General features: G+C 58.1%; 1 protein-coding gene across 1 annotated transcript; it reads right to left on the bottom strand.

Annotated features, from left to right (window-relative positions):
* Positions 1-2,851: 2,851 nt before the first annotated feature.
* On the bottom strand, positions 2,852-14,552 carry DDI2 (DDI proteasomal shuttling factor 2). Its single transcript, XM_087944767.1, is given in 10 exon segments — positions 2,852-4,663; positions 8,555-8,744; positions 9,475-9,578; positions 9,677-9,805; positions 9,991-10,118; positions 10,209-10,335; positions 11,133-11,402; positions 12,031-12,048; positions 12,051-12,159; positions 14,345-14,552. Coding segments are annotated over 10 exon segments (2,736 nt in total). The 5' UTR covers positions 14,483-14,552; the 3' UTR covers positions 2,852-3,140.
* Between the last annotated feature and the right edge of the window lie 564 nt (positions 14,553-15,116).

Consider the following 15,116-nt stretch of genomic DNA (forward strand, 5'->3'; position numbering starts at 1 on the left):
TTCTGGCCACCAGAAGTTGTGGGTGCTTCCATCACTGGAGGCTTTTAAGAAGAGATTTCGCACAATAGTGGAAACAGATAAATACCCCTCAAAAAGGTAATGACGGATTTAAAAAGTGCTTGAATGTGCAGAAATGGATAAATTAATGATGGAGTAACAAGATAAGAAGGAAACGGAACATTGTAAGATTTGGGATGGATGGTATGAGAGGCTAGAGGAGAAAAGTAAAAGAATATTCATAAAATTATTTAAAAATTGCAGGAAATGTATATATATAAGGAATGACAGAAATGTAAATATAATTGGATAAACAGTAGAGAAATTTACTAGGAATTGAAAATGAAAGTGTTACAATGTAAATGGAAAAGAAGCTGACTCTGATGTACTGTCAAAAATGGAAATGTGGTGTAAATGTTTGGAGAATGTGTAATAAAGATATATTTTAAAAAGAGATTGGACGGCCATTTGTCTGGAATGGACTGCGTGAGCAGGGCGGGTTGGACTAGAAGACCTCCAAGGTCCCTTCTGTTATTTTGTACTTCTGCCACCCCTGTGCAAAAGCTGGCCTAGGCCGCCTCCTCCTTCTCCTCCACCCCACCTTGGACACTTTCCAAGGCTTCACCTGTTCAACCGGTCAGGCCTGATGAGTCAAAGAAGCCACAAGAAGGAAGAGGCGCCGCGCACGCCCACCTGGCTTTGGCAAGACCAGCCAGGCAACCCAGGAGCTACCAGTTACTTGCCAGCTTGGGGAAGGGAGAAGACGCTGCGGGCACTTCCAAAACCTGTCGCGCCAGCAGCGGGTGGGAGGGCTGGTTTTTCTGGCCGGTGGCAACAAGCACAGAGCACGGAGAACCATCGACCGCATTGCATGGAGCCAGCCTGCTGGGATGGACGCCTCGCTTGGACGTGGCATCGATGCCCGGCTGGTGAAAGAAGTCGGCAAGGCGAGGCAAAGCTACAGCGGCGTCCTTAACGTTTACCCCCAGGAAAAGGGACACCACCAGCACACAATCGCTGCCTTCCGTTTTCCCCCCTCGGTTGCCCCGTCAAATGCCCGGCTTTCTTTGGCCCTGGCAACCCCTCCGATTTGGCCCGAGTGGCTCCCGTCAAAAAAACAACAACAAATCGATCGATCAATAAAATAAAACCGGACAACGGCTATGAGAAAACACATCTTTTTATTTTTTAAAATCCAAAACGTTTACAGGTTTTCTCCCAGTTGAGAAGCAAACCGCCCCGCACCTCTCAGCCAAACACGTCCTTATTTTTACTTTTATTGTTTTTTTTTTGGTAAAAAGAAGCGAGCTCCCAAGATGGCGACCGTTCGTGGGCAAAGAGAACGGTCACCCCAGCGGGCCGAGACAAGGGTGAAGAAGGGCAGCCCGGTAACGTGGCAGGCAGATTCCTGAGAGGGCCCACCCCTTCCCCCGGGGCCGTTGCGTGTGGCACCCGACTCGAGGGGTGGCTAACCGGTGAGCCAGGCCTTGGTTTGGCTTACAAGGAGGGAGCAAGATTCCAGGCCGGCCCTCCTGTGAATTATACGCAGGCCCTGTACGACAGGCCAGTGCTTTGGCAGGCTGCCACAACGGTGCCAGCACCACCTGCTCTCTGCCAGGAAGTGTAGCCTTCCAAAGTCACCCAGAGGTGTCTTTCCAAAGCATCACCCCCTCGGCTGGCCTTCCAGGATTCTCCTGCCCCGTTTGCAAAGGTTTAGTCCTGGCTTCTGCACCCTTGTCCAGAGAGGCAGGCCCCTTCTGGGGCAGCTGACAAGGGAGCTCTGGCCATGCGGAGACCCCCGCTACCTTCCCGTAGAAAGGGGTGGGTGGGTCTCCCCCCTGGCCGTCTGAAATCTAGCCGAGAGCCAACAACATTTGTCAAATCAAAAGAAACGTCGCTTGTGCGCCCGCCCACCCGCCATTTCAAAACTCTCCCTTCGTGCTGAATTACGGGGAGATGTGTCCCCCACCCCCCAAGATTTCTCAAGCTGCAGAGAAAATTCAGAAGCCCCTTCCCCGCCTTTTCTTAACTTCAAACGCCATCGACTCTCGCCAAAGCAGAAGTCTCCAAACTTGGCGACTTTTAAGGCTTTTGCGGACTTTCAACTCCCAGAATTCTCCAGCCGGCTTAGGCTTATAAGATAGCGAGCTGATGAGTTGGAAGTCCAACGGGCTGGAGAATTCTGGGAGTTGAAAGTCCACAAGTTGCCAAGTTTGGAGGCCCCTGCGCCAAAGGCATGGCCTGCCCTCTTTACGGGGCGGAAAATGATCAGCAGCTACTAATTCCCTGCCTTGCATTTCAAATCCCCCCCAATGCTGAAGACTTGTTAAGGGAGGCTCCCAGCGAGCAGCCCCCTCCCCTAACCTCCCCCAAAGAAAAACTGGAAAGCCCCCCCGAGCTCCTCCATCAACCTCCTCTCTGACCTAAGCTCTGCTATCACCACACCAAGCCCAGCAGCGTTGTGCCAACCCACCACCGAATTCCAAAGCTGCACCAAAAGAAGGTCCAGAATGCACACACACACACACACACACACACACCCAGGGCCCCTTGGGACCAGCCTGAGGGGCTGATCCAGCAGCTGCAGCTGTACCCCCCGAAAGCGCTGCCCCCTTGGAGGGCTCTGCCTGGGGAGGACGACCAATTTTCACCCCACGGCTGCAAGCTAAAGCAGAAAAGGAGCCCCAGCCACACGGCTGGCACGCAGAGCCCCCGGCGGGAGTGAGAAAAGGGGGTGCCAGGCACCATCCCTGCTCCTGGCACTCCGCCAAGGTAAGCACCCCCCACCCCCCCGGAGCTGGGTCTACCCTTTCTAAGCCTTATATTTGCATATCGTTCTAAAAAAACCCCATACGTTTTAAATACGAAGTTTATTCCGAAAATGTAGCCGAGGAGGATTAGCAACCGTCAATCTCAGGATTCCATACGGATGCCAATAATATTTGCTTCTTTAAAACGGCCCAAAATTCAACCAGGGGAAATAGGGGGATGGTCCTGGTTGAAAAGAAGGGGTGTTTTTTTTTTCTTTCTTTCTCCGCTCTCTTAAAATACAATAAAATTTTAAAAAGGTACAGCTGGATCAAACCCAGCCACCGGGACGGGGGGACGGACGACGGAGACTCTTCCAAGAAAGGCAACCTCGGCTACGTGGGGACCACGATGTTCCTGGCCAGTAAGATCAGCAGGGCCAGGTCGGCGTTGCCCCCCGCGTGCTCCAGAGCTTCTCCGGCTTCTTGGGGTGTAAAGCCGGCCCCCACAATCTGATCGAGGTTTGAGGCGAGGGACGGAGGAGATCGGGGCTCCAAAGCCCCGGGGAAGGACGAGGGCTCTGGCTCGGCCTCAGGGTGCTCGCTGGAGTCTCCCCCTTCCTCCGGGGAAGGGCTGCAACTGTTGGGAGGGCCAAGCGAGGTGAGTGAGCTCTGCCCCACAGCAGCGCAGCCAGGGTGCTGCCCAGAGGGTAATAAGAGCTGGGCCGGATTTCTCAGGCACTCCTCGGCCTGCGGTGGAGGCCATGCCACCAAAGGGCTTACCGGGACAGCGTCGCCGCAGCCGGAGGCCCCTTGAGCAACCTCCTGCTGCCCCCCAGCTAAGCGGGGCTCCTCCAGCATCTCTATCCCGGCCTCCAAGCAGGGGGCTGGGCGGGAGAGGGCCGGGTCCTGCCTCGCTTGCTGCTCTCGGGAGGGCAAGGCCTCCTCGGCCGCAGCGGACTCTTCCGGAGGAGCCTCCCGCATGGGGCAGCTCTCTGCCTGCTGAGCGCCCGCTCTTCGGAAGCCGTGTCTAGAACTCACCACCAGGAGCCGGTGCAGCTCCTTCAGGGCCGAGGCGAGGGAGATGCCCGCCTCTTCCTCTTGATCCTTGGGCCGGCTAGCGGCGGGATTCCCGGGCGGGGTTGAGCCACTCGCCGTGGGGAGACCGAGGGGCAGGGGAAGGCCGCGGCATTTGTGCAACCCCAGCTCCGTCCCGGGGCCTGGGGTTCTCACGTCGGCTGACTCGAGGAGGTGTGGGTCCGAAGCCTCTGGGGCAGGGGGGCCTTCAAGCAAGCGGTCATCTCCTGGCGGCTGGGCTGGGCTCCCCTCCGGCCTCTCTCCGGCCCCTCGGGAAATCTCCTCTTCCTCAACCGCAGCGGCCATTGGTGAGGAAACGTCCCCCACGCACTGAGGCTCCCTCCATTCCCCCAAAGGGGGATCCTCCCCGGGGGTCCTGCTGTCCCTCCTGAAATCCGGAGGAAGCTCTGTGGGCTCTAGCCGCAGGGGGGCGTCGGGCTCGGTCATCTCTTGGGGTGGGCTGCTTTCTCCCGCCACCTCCTGAGGCTGGCGGCCAGGAGCAGCCTCCTCCGGCAGGCAGCTGGAAGCAGCATGTATGTTTTGGGGGGTCGTTGAGCCCCCCAGGTTCAGTGGGGAGGCCGGGGGCTTCTTGCCCCCTGACCCTCCCCAGGGCCCCAGCAGAGAATCCAGGGATTTCCCAGCAGCTCTGGGACATTCGGCCTCTTTCCGGCTACTGAGGGGAGAGCAGACGGCCGGAGCGGAGGCTGAGCGATCGAGCGATCGGCTTGCGGGACTGTCGGCGATCTTCAGACCAAGTTCTGGAAAACAAACCGGAAGTTTAAAGCCGTCCGGAGTCGGTTGCGACGGAGCTTCGAGTGAGGTAGTTTCTGTATCGCTATTCTCTGCGCACACAAGAGGAGAGAAAGAACAAAGGGAGATATAAGAACCCCCAAAGATGGCTGGGGAAACGGGGAGCCCCCCCCCCCCAAGAGCGGCCAACAAGAGAGACAGCAGGGAAAGCTCCCCGGCCTGCTCCTTTCACAAGGGGTGCAAGCAGGAATGGCTCTTCTCCCCCCCCAACCTATCCCCAAGCAGGCTCCTTCCCCCACTTCCCCCTCACCCCTTTCGGGACCAGACAGGCAGGCCAGACATCTACAAGCCAGCAACAAACCATGCATCCATCAAGGGCAAACCCCCCTTCAATTTCACCGCACTTAAGATCTTAAACCGGCCACAACAGCCACTTCCTGGCTTCCCAGGAGGGGCAGAAGAAACCGCAACCCGTTGGCGGAGGTCCCTCCCCGCCTTGCAAGAGGCCAGAAGAAAATTGCTCTGCCGGGTTTCCAGGTGAGGGTGGGGCCCGTCGGGTTAGCGCAAGCCAAGCCCCCCTTTGTGCTGTGGATGCCCCACATGCATTAGCCAAAGTCGTGCTCAGCGAAGAAACGGGCAACCGCTCTCCGAGGTACAGGAGCGGGGAAGAAGAAAGCCAGAAACGCCACTTGGGACCGCAGAGGTCCGGCCGAGCAATCCGGCTGCCAAGCCGTAGGATCGACACCGCTGTGCGCCATGCGGCGGCCCCCCTCTGCTGCCACTGTTCCGGCAAGGACAAGCTTTGCGGCCCAGGAGCGTCCTGACGAGCTCGCTGCTGCTCGAGTCCTCCGCTGCACCCCTCCTGTCCCGGTCCCAGATTCCAGGTCAGCGGTCCCTTTGCCGCCCTCCCCCCCCACCTTGCAGGAGCCACGAGAGGGGAGGAAGCGCTTGGCAGTACCTGGTGTGTGGCCCTCTCCAGCGGCAGCAAAACCACATTACATGCATCTAGGCTTCTGGCATTCTGTTTGGATTAGGAGACAAACACACCAAACGTGGATTAGCAGACGCCACATGCACCGCGGTGGCCCTGACACCGGCCCTTCCTGCCTCCCTCCGCCCAACCCCTCCTGGTCCAAAGTCTTCCAAAGTTCTCCGCTGTCAGCGGCCACTGGCTCTCCTCCTCCTTCCTGGCTCTAGGCTCAACTACAACGCTGACTCCTCTTGGTGGTGGCGGCTGTCTGTCTGTCTGTCTGATGCGCTTCCTCCTCTGGAAGAACACCGGAGCCCCCCTGGCCTCGCCCGGATGTGGGGGGGGGGAAACTCTCCAGCATTTCTTGTCCCGGATCATCCTTCAACGCCCGCTAGGCCTCGGGTGCCTTAGCTCAGGCCCTGCTGCGACCCCCTCCCCAAAAGGCTCCGGCAGGAAACTCTCGTTCTCTCCCGATCCTGCGTGACTGTCCTGTCCTGTCCCCTCTTCCCTGGACTTTCTCAGCAGCTCTTTCCTCTTCCTGTCCTTTGAGCTGGCTGTCGGGACAGGTGGAGAGCCAGCGAGGCTTATGCCCGCCGATTCCTCCATCCGAGGGCTCGGCACCTCCGTCACGTGCCCTCCAGATCCAAGGCACAATGGCACTTCGGCCCCGAAGGAGGCCCATGGCTTTCTCTTTCTCTCTGTCTGTCTCTCTCTTCTCTCTCTTTCTCTCTCTCTCTCTTCTGTTCCTCCGCAGACTGGGATGCTTGCTCTCCTCACCAGGCCTACGCTCATCCCGGTCCTTAGCAGACGTTTTGGGGCAAAAGGGGGGACGCTGCAGCCCCGCGAAGAAGAAGAAGACCCACGGCTTCTGCAACGCACGGCAAAAGACAGCGGCGGAGGGACGGGGCCGAGAAGGACTCGTGGGTCCCCAGAGCCTCCCCCAGACTATCAGGAAGTAGCCAGGCCTGGCCAGCCGGCAACGGGGATGCAGGAAGTGATGTCAGAGGGCAAAGGGCATTCCGAGGGGGGTGGGTGGGTCTGGGGACTGCTCGGTGCCTAAGTAAAACTCAACGCTAAGCTGGATGTCTTAAGGGAGAGCTTTTTAATGCCAGGAGATAAGGATACAAAAGCACTTGAGACTGACCACATAAGCATTTTTCTCGGGGGAGGGGGGGGGGGACCAGGGCTGCTATAAGAGGGTGCAAAGGGGGCGAGCTGAGGGGCTGGAGGATGGTCGGCGCTTTCTTCGCCTGGATTTCTGGCGCTGATGTCTGAGGCGGCCATCTTGCACCAATCCACCTGTAACTTAACGGGGCCAGAAGAAAAGGGGGGGAGGGATGAAGGATGTCTCCCCCCCCCCCCCCAAAAAAAACAGACCGAGTTACTTTCGCTGCCTGATGCTAGGCCTGTCTCTCTCCGCTTCTGGGAGCTGGGAGGGGCAGGGAGGGGGCAGTCCCACAACAAGCCCCCTCTGAGTCCACAAGTCCTTATAGGACAGGGGTCTCCCACCTTGGCCACTTTTAAGACTGGTGGACTTCAACTCCCAGAGTTCCTCAGCCAGACACAGCAACAGGAAGTCTAAAGCAGGGGTCTCCCACCTTGGCCACTTTTAAGACTGGTGGACTTCAACTCCCAGAGTTCCTCAGCCAGCCACAGCAACAGGAAGTCTAAAGCAGGATCTCCACATTGGCCACTTTTAAGACTGGTGGACTTCAGCTCCCAGAATTCCTCAGCCAGCCACAGCAACAGGAAGTCTAAGCAGGGGTCTCCCACCTTGGCCACTTTTAAGACTGGTGGACTTCAACTCCCAGAGTTCCTCAGCCAGACACAGCAACAGGAAGTCTAAAGCAGGGGTCTACCACCTTGGCCACTTTTAAGACTGGTGGACTTCAACTCCCAGAATTCCTCAGCCAGCCACAGCAACAGGAAGTCTAAAGCAGGGGGTCTCCCACCTTGGCCACTTTTAAGACTGGTGGACTTCAACTCCCAGAGTTCCTCAGCCAGACACAGCAACAGGAAGTCTAAAGCAGGGGGTCTCCCACCTTGGCCACTTTTAAGACTGGTGGACTTCAACTCCCAGAATTCCTCAGCCAGCCACAGCAACAGGAAGTCTAAAGCAGGGGGTCTCCCACCTTGGCCACTTTTAAGACTGGTGGACTTCAACTCCCAGAATTCTCCAGCCAGTTATGCTGGCTGGAGAATTCTGGGAGTTGAAGTCCAAACTGGCTGGAGAATTCTGGGAGTTGAAGTCCAAACTGGCTGGAGAATTCTGGGAGTTGAAGTCCAAACTGGCTGGAGAATTCTGGGAGTTGAAGTCCAAACTGCCTGGAGAATCCTGGGAGTTGAAGTCCACCCCTCTTAAAGCGGCCAAGGTGGGAGACCCCTGCTATAGGACATCAAGGCCTGGAGAAAGGGTGGCCTCACCCTCAAGACAGCTGCCCCAGGGCAAGGTGGGGGGCGCGCACGGAATAGAACAGCCGCCCTAGAGAAAGCGAAGCCTACGCGTTCGACTGGAGAAGCTCTGCACGAGGTCAGAGAGCACGTGTTTCCGTCCTAGACGCCGCTGAGGATGACCGCCGGAGATGCAACATCGGTGGAAGGGAATTAAAATTACTCACCTAAAGGTTTCCTACTTTGGATAACTAGGGTAATTGTGGGGGCAATGTTAAAACCTCTGCTTAATAGCTCCCGAAGGCGGCCGAAATTCTTGGCGGTCCCACCCCAAAAAAAGGGCCGTGGGAGTTTCCTCTGTTGCAGCCCCATCGATCTGCCCCCCCACAAGGATCAGCTTTTCCTGGACGCTCCTTCCAGATTAAGAACAAGCCATAAGTGTCTCCCCCCACCCCACCCCCAAAAAATTTCAGCACCACAACGCCAGCCTGAAGTCCATTCGAACTCGAAAGAGCAAAACTACCCCCGTTTTTTTCTGGGATGCTCTCTGGCCAGGGCCCCCACCCCTCCTTGCCAGGAGCCGGCCCGGGGCCGCTTCCTCCTAAGCCCTTTGCCCACCTACCTGCTTCCTCGGCAGACTTCTGAAGAGCTTCGGCCAGCTCTTGATCGGCCAGCTCGTCGGGCCGCATGTCGTCCCGGCCTGGCCCGTAAGCCAGCTTGGCGCAATCAGGGAGCTCGCCCTCGGGCAGGAAGGCCGTCTGCGAGCCGGTGGTGCCAATCACCAACATGTTGTTCTTCAGGTCGATGGAGCACTGGGGAGGGAGGGAGGAAGGGAGCTGCCCACAAAAAGCCAAGAAGGGGACCTCCTTGTTTTGACCAAGGCTTTCCGAGACCGTAATTAAGCACAGGCTTAGTTAAAACAACACTCGTTTTATTTCAACGCTGGGAATTATGCGCATTCCCAGCCTGTAATGAGTCCCAAACAGTCCCTCGAGATAAGCACCCACCTTTCTCTCCTTTGAATGGCTGCCAACAACTAAAGTGTGCTAAAAAACTAAAAAACTAACTAAAGTATAAAGTCCACACAGAGCTTCAAGGATTAATCTGAACTGAACAAATGACCTTGCTTCCTGCAAAGGTGTCTCTACCTTTGCACTTCCTTTATACTTTATGGGAAAGGCAATCACCTCCAAGTCTTATTCCCGAGTCACCCCTTTTGTCTCGGCTTCGCTTGCCTTCTAGCAGCTCTGCGCATGCGCGCCCTGGGAACAGGCTCCCTTTGTTCCTCTGCCTCGCTGCTGCCAGGCTCCGGAGGGTGCAGAGGCTCCGGAGTCAGCACCCCACTCCCAGATGGCCCTGGGCCCATCTCTGCATTGGACGCAGGACCCTCGTCCGAGTCCTCCCCAGACTCCCGGACTGGTCCCTGCTCTTCCTCACTGCCTGATTCCGCTGCCGTCTGCACAGGCTGCCGGCGAACCACAACCCTCCTGCCTGCAAGGGAGGAGCCCCTCCTGCCAGCCTCAGGTGCCCGCCTCCGCTCACCTGGTGCCTCTTCAGCATGTCCAGGCCCAGCAGCATGTCCATGGGCTGCTCCTCCAGGATGGAGAAGGAGCACGGGAGGAAATCCCCTTCAATCTGCACCTGAGCTGGGGCAGAAAACAAGGCGGGTAGGCGTTCCTCCCGCCCAGAAGCCGGCCCCCATCGCGGGAGGGCGTTGCCGGCGGCCTCCTCCCCAGACACCTACCCAGGTGCACCCTGCCAATGATGCGCTGGGTGCCCACGCCCCGGGCGATGCCGGCCCAGCGCCGGTCCACCAATCGCATGATGTTGCAACGCTCGGCACACGCCTGGCTCATGATGGTCATCTGGGCACCTGCCAAGAGGCCACGCCGCGTTGGAAAGGTCCCACACCCCCCCAAAGGAAACCTCAGCCCTGCCGTCCTCCCCGCCTGGCATGGTCCCGCCACTGGCCTCCCTCAGACCCCCACCCCACAGCGTGGGCCAGCCACGCCCAGGTGGCAGGAAAGGGAGAGGGAAGGGGGGGGGAAACAGTCCCACCTGAGTCCACGAAGGCCTTCACGGGGTGGCCGTTGACCTTGCAGTTGATGTACAGCATCACCACCTGGCCAAAGCTCTCAGGAGCCTCTTCCATTGCGATGGTCATGTTCTCCTCGATGTTCTGCTGCCTGAGAGGGTCAGAGTGCCAAAGCTGGTCAGAGGCTACCCTCCAGACCCCAGCCCACCGCTCGCTGCTCCCTCCCCGCCAGCCCGCTAACCTAATGTCCTCCTCGATCTTGGCCTGAGCTTCCAGGTCAAAAGGGTCGGCGGAGAAGAGGCGTATCCTCTCCTGCTCCCGGCGCGCCCGGTCCTCCTGCTGCTCCACCAGCACTTGAGTGAATTTCTCTGGGACACAAAACACAGGGCGTGTGGGTTTGTGGAAAGCCACGGGGCAGTTTAGTTTAGTTTAATTATCACGGCACGTCGCGCAACGAAATTAAATCCCCTTTTCAGTGCGCTATAAAATTCAACAGAGCTCCTGCCCTGGGATAGAAGATGCTTTTCAGCCTATTTTTTTTTAATTATCCTGTACCATCTGCCAGATGGTGGTAGTTTTAAAAAAAGGCGGTGCCCAGGATGAGACGGATCTTTGAGGATGTTTTGAACTTTCTTAAGGCAGGAGCTCTAAAGCTCTTCCAAAGAGGGGAGAGGGCAACCCAGGATCCTCTGGGCAATGACGTTAAACCCTCTGGAGTGCTGTCCTATCTGCCACTGTGCAAGTGGCAAACCCTACACAGGTGCAGTAAGTTAAGATACTCTCTGTGGTGCAGCGGTAGAAGGTCACCAGCAGTTTTTCATTCTGTTGTTGTTTCCTGAGAAGCCTCAGGTCGTATCATCTCTGCGGGGCCCTTTTGACCAGGGCTGCAATGTGAGCCTCCCAGGTCAGGTCCTCTTTTAGGGTAACACCCAGAAAACTTACTCCACTCGATCTCCACTGATAAGATGTTTGATCTGTTCCTTCTATATAGTCCACTCTAAGCTCCTTGGTCTTCTTGGTGTTGAGGACCAAGTTGTGGTCTCCACACCACGAAAGCATCCGGTCCACCTCATCTCGGTAGGCAGACTCATCCCTCCCCCTATTCCTCCTGCCCCATTCCTCCTCCACCCACCCTCCCCACACACACCCTTCCAGCAGGACTCACCCAGGTCTCCGCTGAGGAGCGCCTCGGCCAGAGGCGGGTTGCGTTCCTTCAGCAAGGAGAGCTCGTGGGGGTTCGCCAGCAACATGGCTCGCAGGAGGGCAGGGTTGTCCAGGCCCTGAGGGATGGACGGCGGGTCGGGAAGGGCTGGCGGGGCCGGGGCCTGTGAGGGAGCTGGCGGGGCCGGGGCCGGGGGAGGCGGCTGTACAGCCTGGGAGAACTGGGTTGATGTCCCCGGCACGGCGATGCTGCTGAAGTCTATCCTGGGCATCCCTATTTGCGATATTGTGGGGGGGGGGGAGGGAGAGAAGAAGACAACACCCAATCAGCCTCTACAGCCTTGCAGAGAAGAGAGTCACATCTTGCAAGGTTTTGAACTTGGCGCATCGGTCCACACCGGGCTTGAGATGGGCCGGTGAGGTAAGAGGGCCCTCCCCTCCTCTGGCGCTGCGTTGGCCCTCCAGAATTTGGAAAAGGTGACCCACCCACCCCCCACTGTGCCCTCCAGGTAGGATAAAGGCATCACCCAGGCTGCTCTGGGAGGAAACTTGAGGGAGGGGGCGGTGTGCGTTTATGACGACGTTGAATGCGCCTTGCATTCTGCTCCTGCGTTCCCGCACCCTATTCCTGTGAAATCCACATTTTTTTCCTGCACGGAATTCCAGAGGGTGGGGTGGGGTGGGGGGAAATCAACCCTCAAGGATTAAACAATTTGGGGAGCTGCCTTAAGGTCCTGGGGAGGGAGGGAAGGGGGGAATCTTCCCGCTTTCTAAAAAACGTGATCGGTTGCAACCTGAGGAGCTAACAAAGTTGCGGTTGCTGGCAGATTAAACAAGACAGAAAGTGGGGGGCTGTGCCCGAGGCTGGCCAGGCCAAAGAGGAGGATGGGGGGGTCTCTTACCAGGAAAGGGGGCCGGGACTGTGCCTGCCCATTCTCCACTTGCTGCAGGATCACCACATCTCCGTCCTTCAGGCCGTAAGATGCCAACGACCGGTGGTTGTCGGTGAGCGGCTGCTCGGCGAAGATGATCTGAGCGGGAGAGGCACCGTCAGCCGTTCAAAAAGGAAGCTGCCTCCAGGGAGATGCCCTGCTGGGTCACCGGGGGTCAGGCCAGCCTCGGACCCCAGAGCTATCCAGCCTAGAAAGGCAGCCCTGCCTGAAGCACCGAAGCCACCGAACAAAAAAGCAGCCCAGCCAAACTGGGCCGAAGCAGCGACCGTTTCCTCTCGGCGAGGCCATCCCAGACGTGACCCCCTTCCTGGAGAGATTTCCCCTCCCCCCAAAAGCATCAAATACAAATCAAGTTGTAGCTTGGAACGACTGGAAAAAAACCACTCTTATTTTTTAGCTCCAATATCCCAGCTCTTAACGATCTCACGGTCTGACCCAACCTTTCTTTTAGTCTAAACGCAACTGCCTTCCGCCCTCCCTCGTCCTGCCATCTTCCACAAAATCCTCCCCCCCCCTGAGGTGATCTAACTTGGGTTAAAACGCTTCCCAGAAACGCTTCCCGACAGTGCCAGGAAGTGGATCCCGCTGGGGCCCCGGAGACACTGCGCGGATCTGGCAGAAAGCACTGCCTGAAAGAGAGACAGGGAAGACGCCTCCAACCCCGCTCTGCCAGCGGTGCCGCCGGCGTGCAAGACGAGAGCAGAAGGACGTAACCCACCCCGCGGATGCCTGCAAGCCAACCGACCGGTACAAAAGATTGTGGGCTGGCCGGTTAGGTCAGGAACTGGATCCTCTGCTCCTGAGGGAGGGATCAGAATACCAGGAGAGGATTTGGGTGCCCAAAGTGGGTGCAAGGTGGCACCGCAAAGCTTTGCCCGATTGGGAGGGATCGAAAGACGACAGACAGGCCGCGGAAAGAACCGGGAACCCAGTTCAAGTCAGGCACCCTGGCGCCTTCTGCAAGTGCCCCCCCCCCCGGAAACTAGGCAGGCAATGCCCGGTCTGGGTACAGACGAAGCAGCCACGAATGAAGGCGAATCTAGGTGTGTCCCAGGACGACGTTGTGGGATTCAATCGGGATCGGTCACCAAATCCAGAGGTTGCGTCTTCCGAGCTTTCGGACTCTGGAACCCATCTGAGGAACGGGAAGGCAAAACCACCTCTGGTCCCAGTGACCGACCCCAGATCGGACCCTGCAGAGTCTCAGGGCACCCTCAGAGGGGCAGGAAGGCAGACGACCACAGGCCCCCAAATAGATGAAGGGGCAGCCAGGGGGAAGGAAGGGCCACCCGCAGAGACGGACTCTCAGCCCTGGCAACCGGCCAGCCGGTTCCGCAGCCAGAGAGCTCCCTGCCACTGACCCCCTTTCCTATCGCAAGAAGGCTCCAGGGTGACCCCCCCCCAAAAAAGCACCCCCCCCAACCTAAGGGCTTTGGGACCCCTGCCCAGCTGTGAGAGAGGAGGGGTGTAGACCAGCCACCCACAACACGCTTCCCCATCCAAATGCATTGGGGGCCCTGCCCAGCTGCGAGGGGGGAGAGGGGAGACCAGCCACCCCATAAAGCGCCCCCGGGTATCCGAGGGCTTTGGGACCCCTGCCCAGCTGTGAGGGGGTCTACACCAGACACCCCAGCCAAAACGCTTCCCCATCCAAATGCATTGGGGGCCCTACCCAGCCACGGCTGGGACTGGCTGGGGGGGAGGGAGAACAGTCACCTCCACAAAGTGCCCCTCCCAATATCCGAGGGCATCGGGACCCCTGCCCACCTGCGGCGGGGGGAAGAAGGTGAGACCAGCCACCCCATAAAGCGCCCCCCGGGTATCCGAGGGCATTGGGACCCCTACCCAGGCACAAAATGCCCCCCATATCCGAGGGCATCGGGACCCCTGCCCACTTGCGGGGGGGGGAAGAGGGTGAGACCAGCCACCCCATAAAGCGCCCCCGGGTATCCGAGGCCATTGGGACCCCTGCCCAGCTGCGGGGTGGGAAGAGACCAGCCCCTCCATATAAGCGCCCCCACCGGTATCGGGGGCATCGGGACCCTGCCCAGCCGCGGGGAAGACCGGGGGGCGCAGCTGCAGGAGGGGGAGGGAGGCGGCTGATCCGTCCCCGCGGCGCCCGCGCAAGAGAGCCAGCCCGGCTCGCCCCCTCCCCGCCGACGGGCCCGCGCAGGGCTCCCACGGGGCGGCGCCCGATCCCCAGGAGACCCCCACACCCCCGCTTCCACCGCCGGGCAGGCGACCCACCGACCGACCGACCGACCTGGCTCTCGGAGGCGGGGACGCCGGACTCGAGCGCGCAGAGGGCCCGGAAGTTCTGGAGCTCGAAGTCGGCGTCCACCTGCAGCGAGAAGGTCAGCTCGGAGCGGTCCCGCCGCAGGCAGAACACCGTCAGCAGCATCGCCGCCGCACCCGCCTCGCCGCTCCGCCGGAAAGCCCCGTCCCCGAGGCGCCGCACGGCTGTGTCGCAAAACGCCGCGCGGAACGGGCGCAGGCGCAGAAGAGAACAAGGAGCCTCGCCCCTCGACGGGCGCCGGGAAGAGAGAAACCTCTGCCCTCTAAGGGTCACCTCGGGAACGACAGGCACCAATAAACGTTTTTAAGTTGATTATCCACTGTTTTTATTAATGGAACCCTTATTATTAAAATATAAAAAGAAAAATTCAACCCGGAGGCTGAAGAAAACAGGCATAGAAGAAGGAAACCGGCTTCAAAAGCTTTAAAAATCGAGTTAAAAAGGGCCTATGAGGGCTTCAACGCTAATGTAAGGGACGGAAAACAGTGCCCTCGTGTGGTCAAAGCAGGTTTAACAGCCACAGAAAGAAATTAAGCTCTTTAATGGGATTTTAAGGTCATTATTATTCCGTACCATTATTATTAAAATCCTTATTAAAAAAATAACAGGGCAATTGAAGTCCCAGGCGCTTCTGAACAGATACAAAAGAAGGAATCTTGCTTCAAAACCCTCAAACCAAGATTTTTTTAAAAACTTGGGTGGTTCAATGCCAATATAAGGGACAAAACAGTGCCCTCCT

This window comes from Notechis scutatus, chromosome 16, assembly GCF_049901735.1.
Source record: "Notechis scutatus isolate UNSWTSFEM ecotype Mainland chromosome 16, rNotScu1.2, whole genome shotgun sequence".
In the NCBI taxonomy this organism is placed as follows: Eukaryota; Metazoa; Chordata; class Lepidosauria; order Squamata; family Elapidae; genus Notechis; species Notechis scutatus.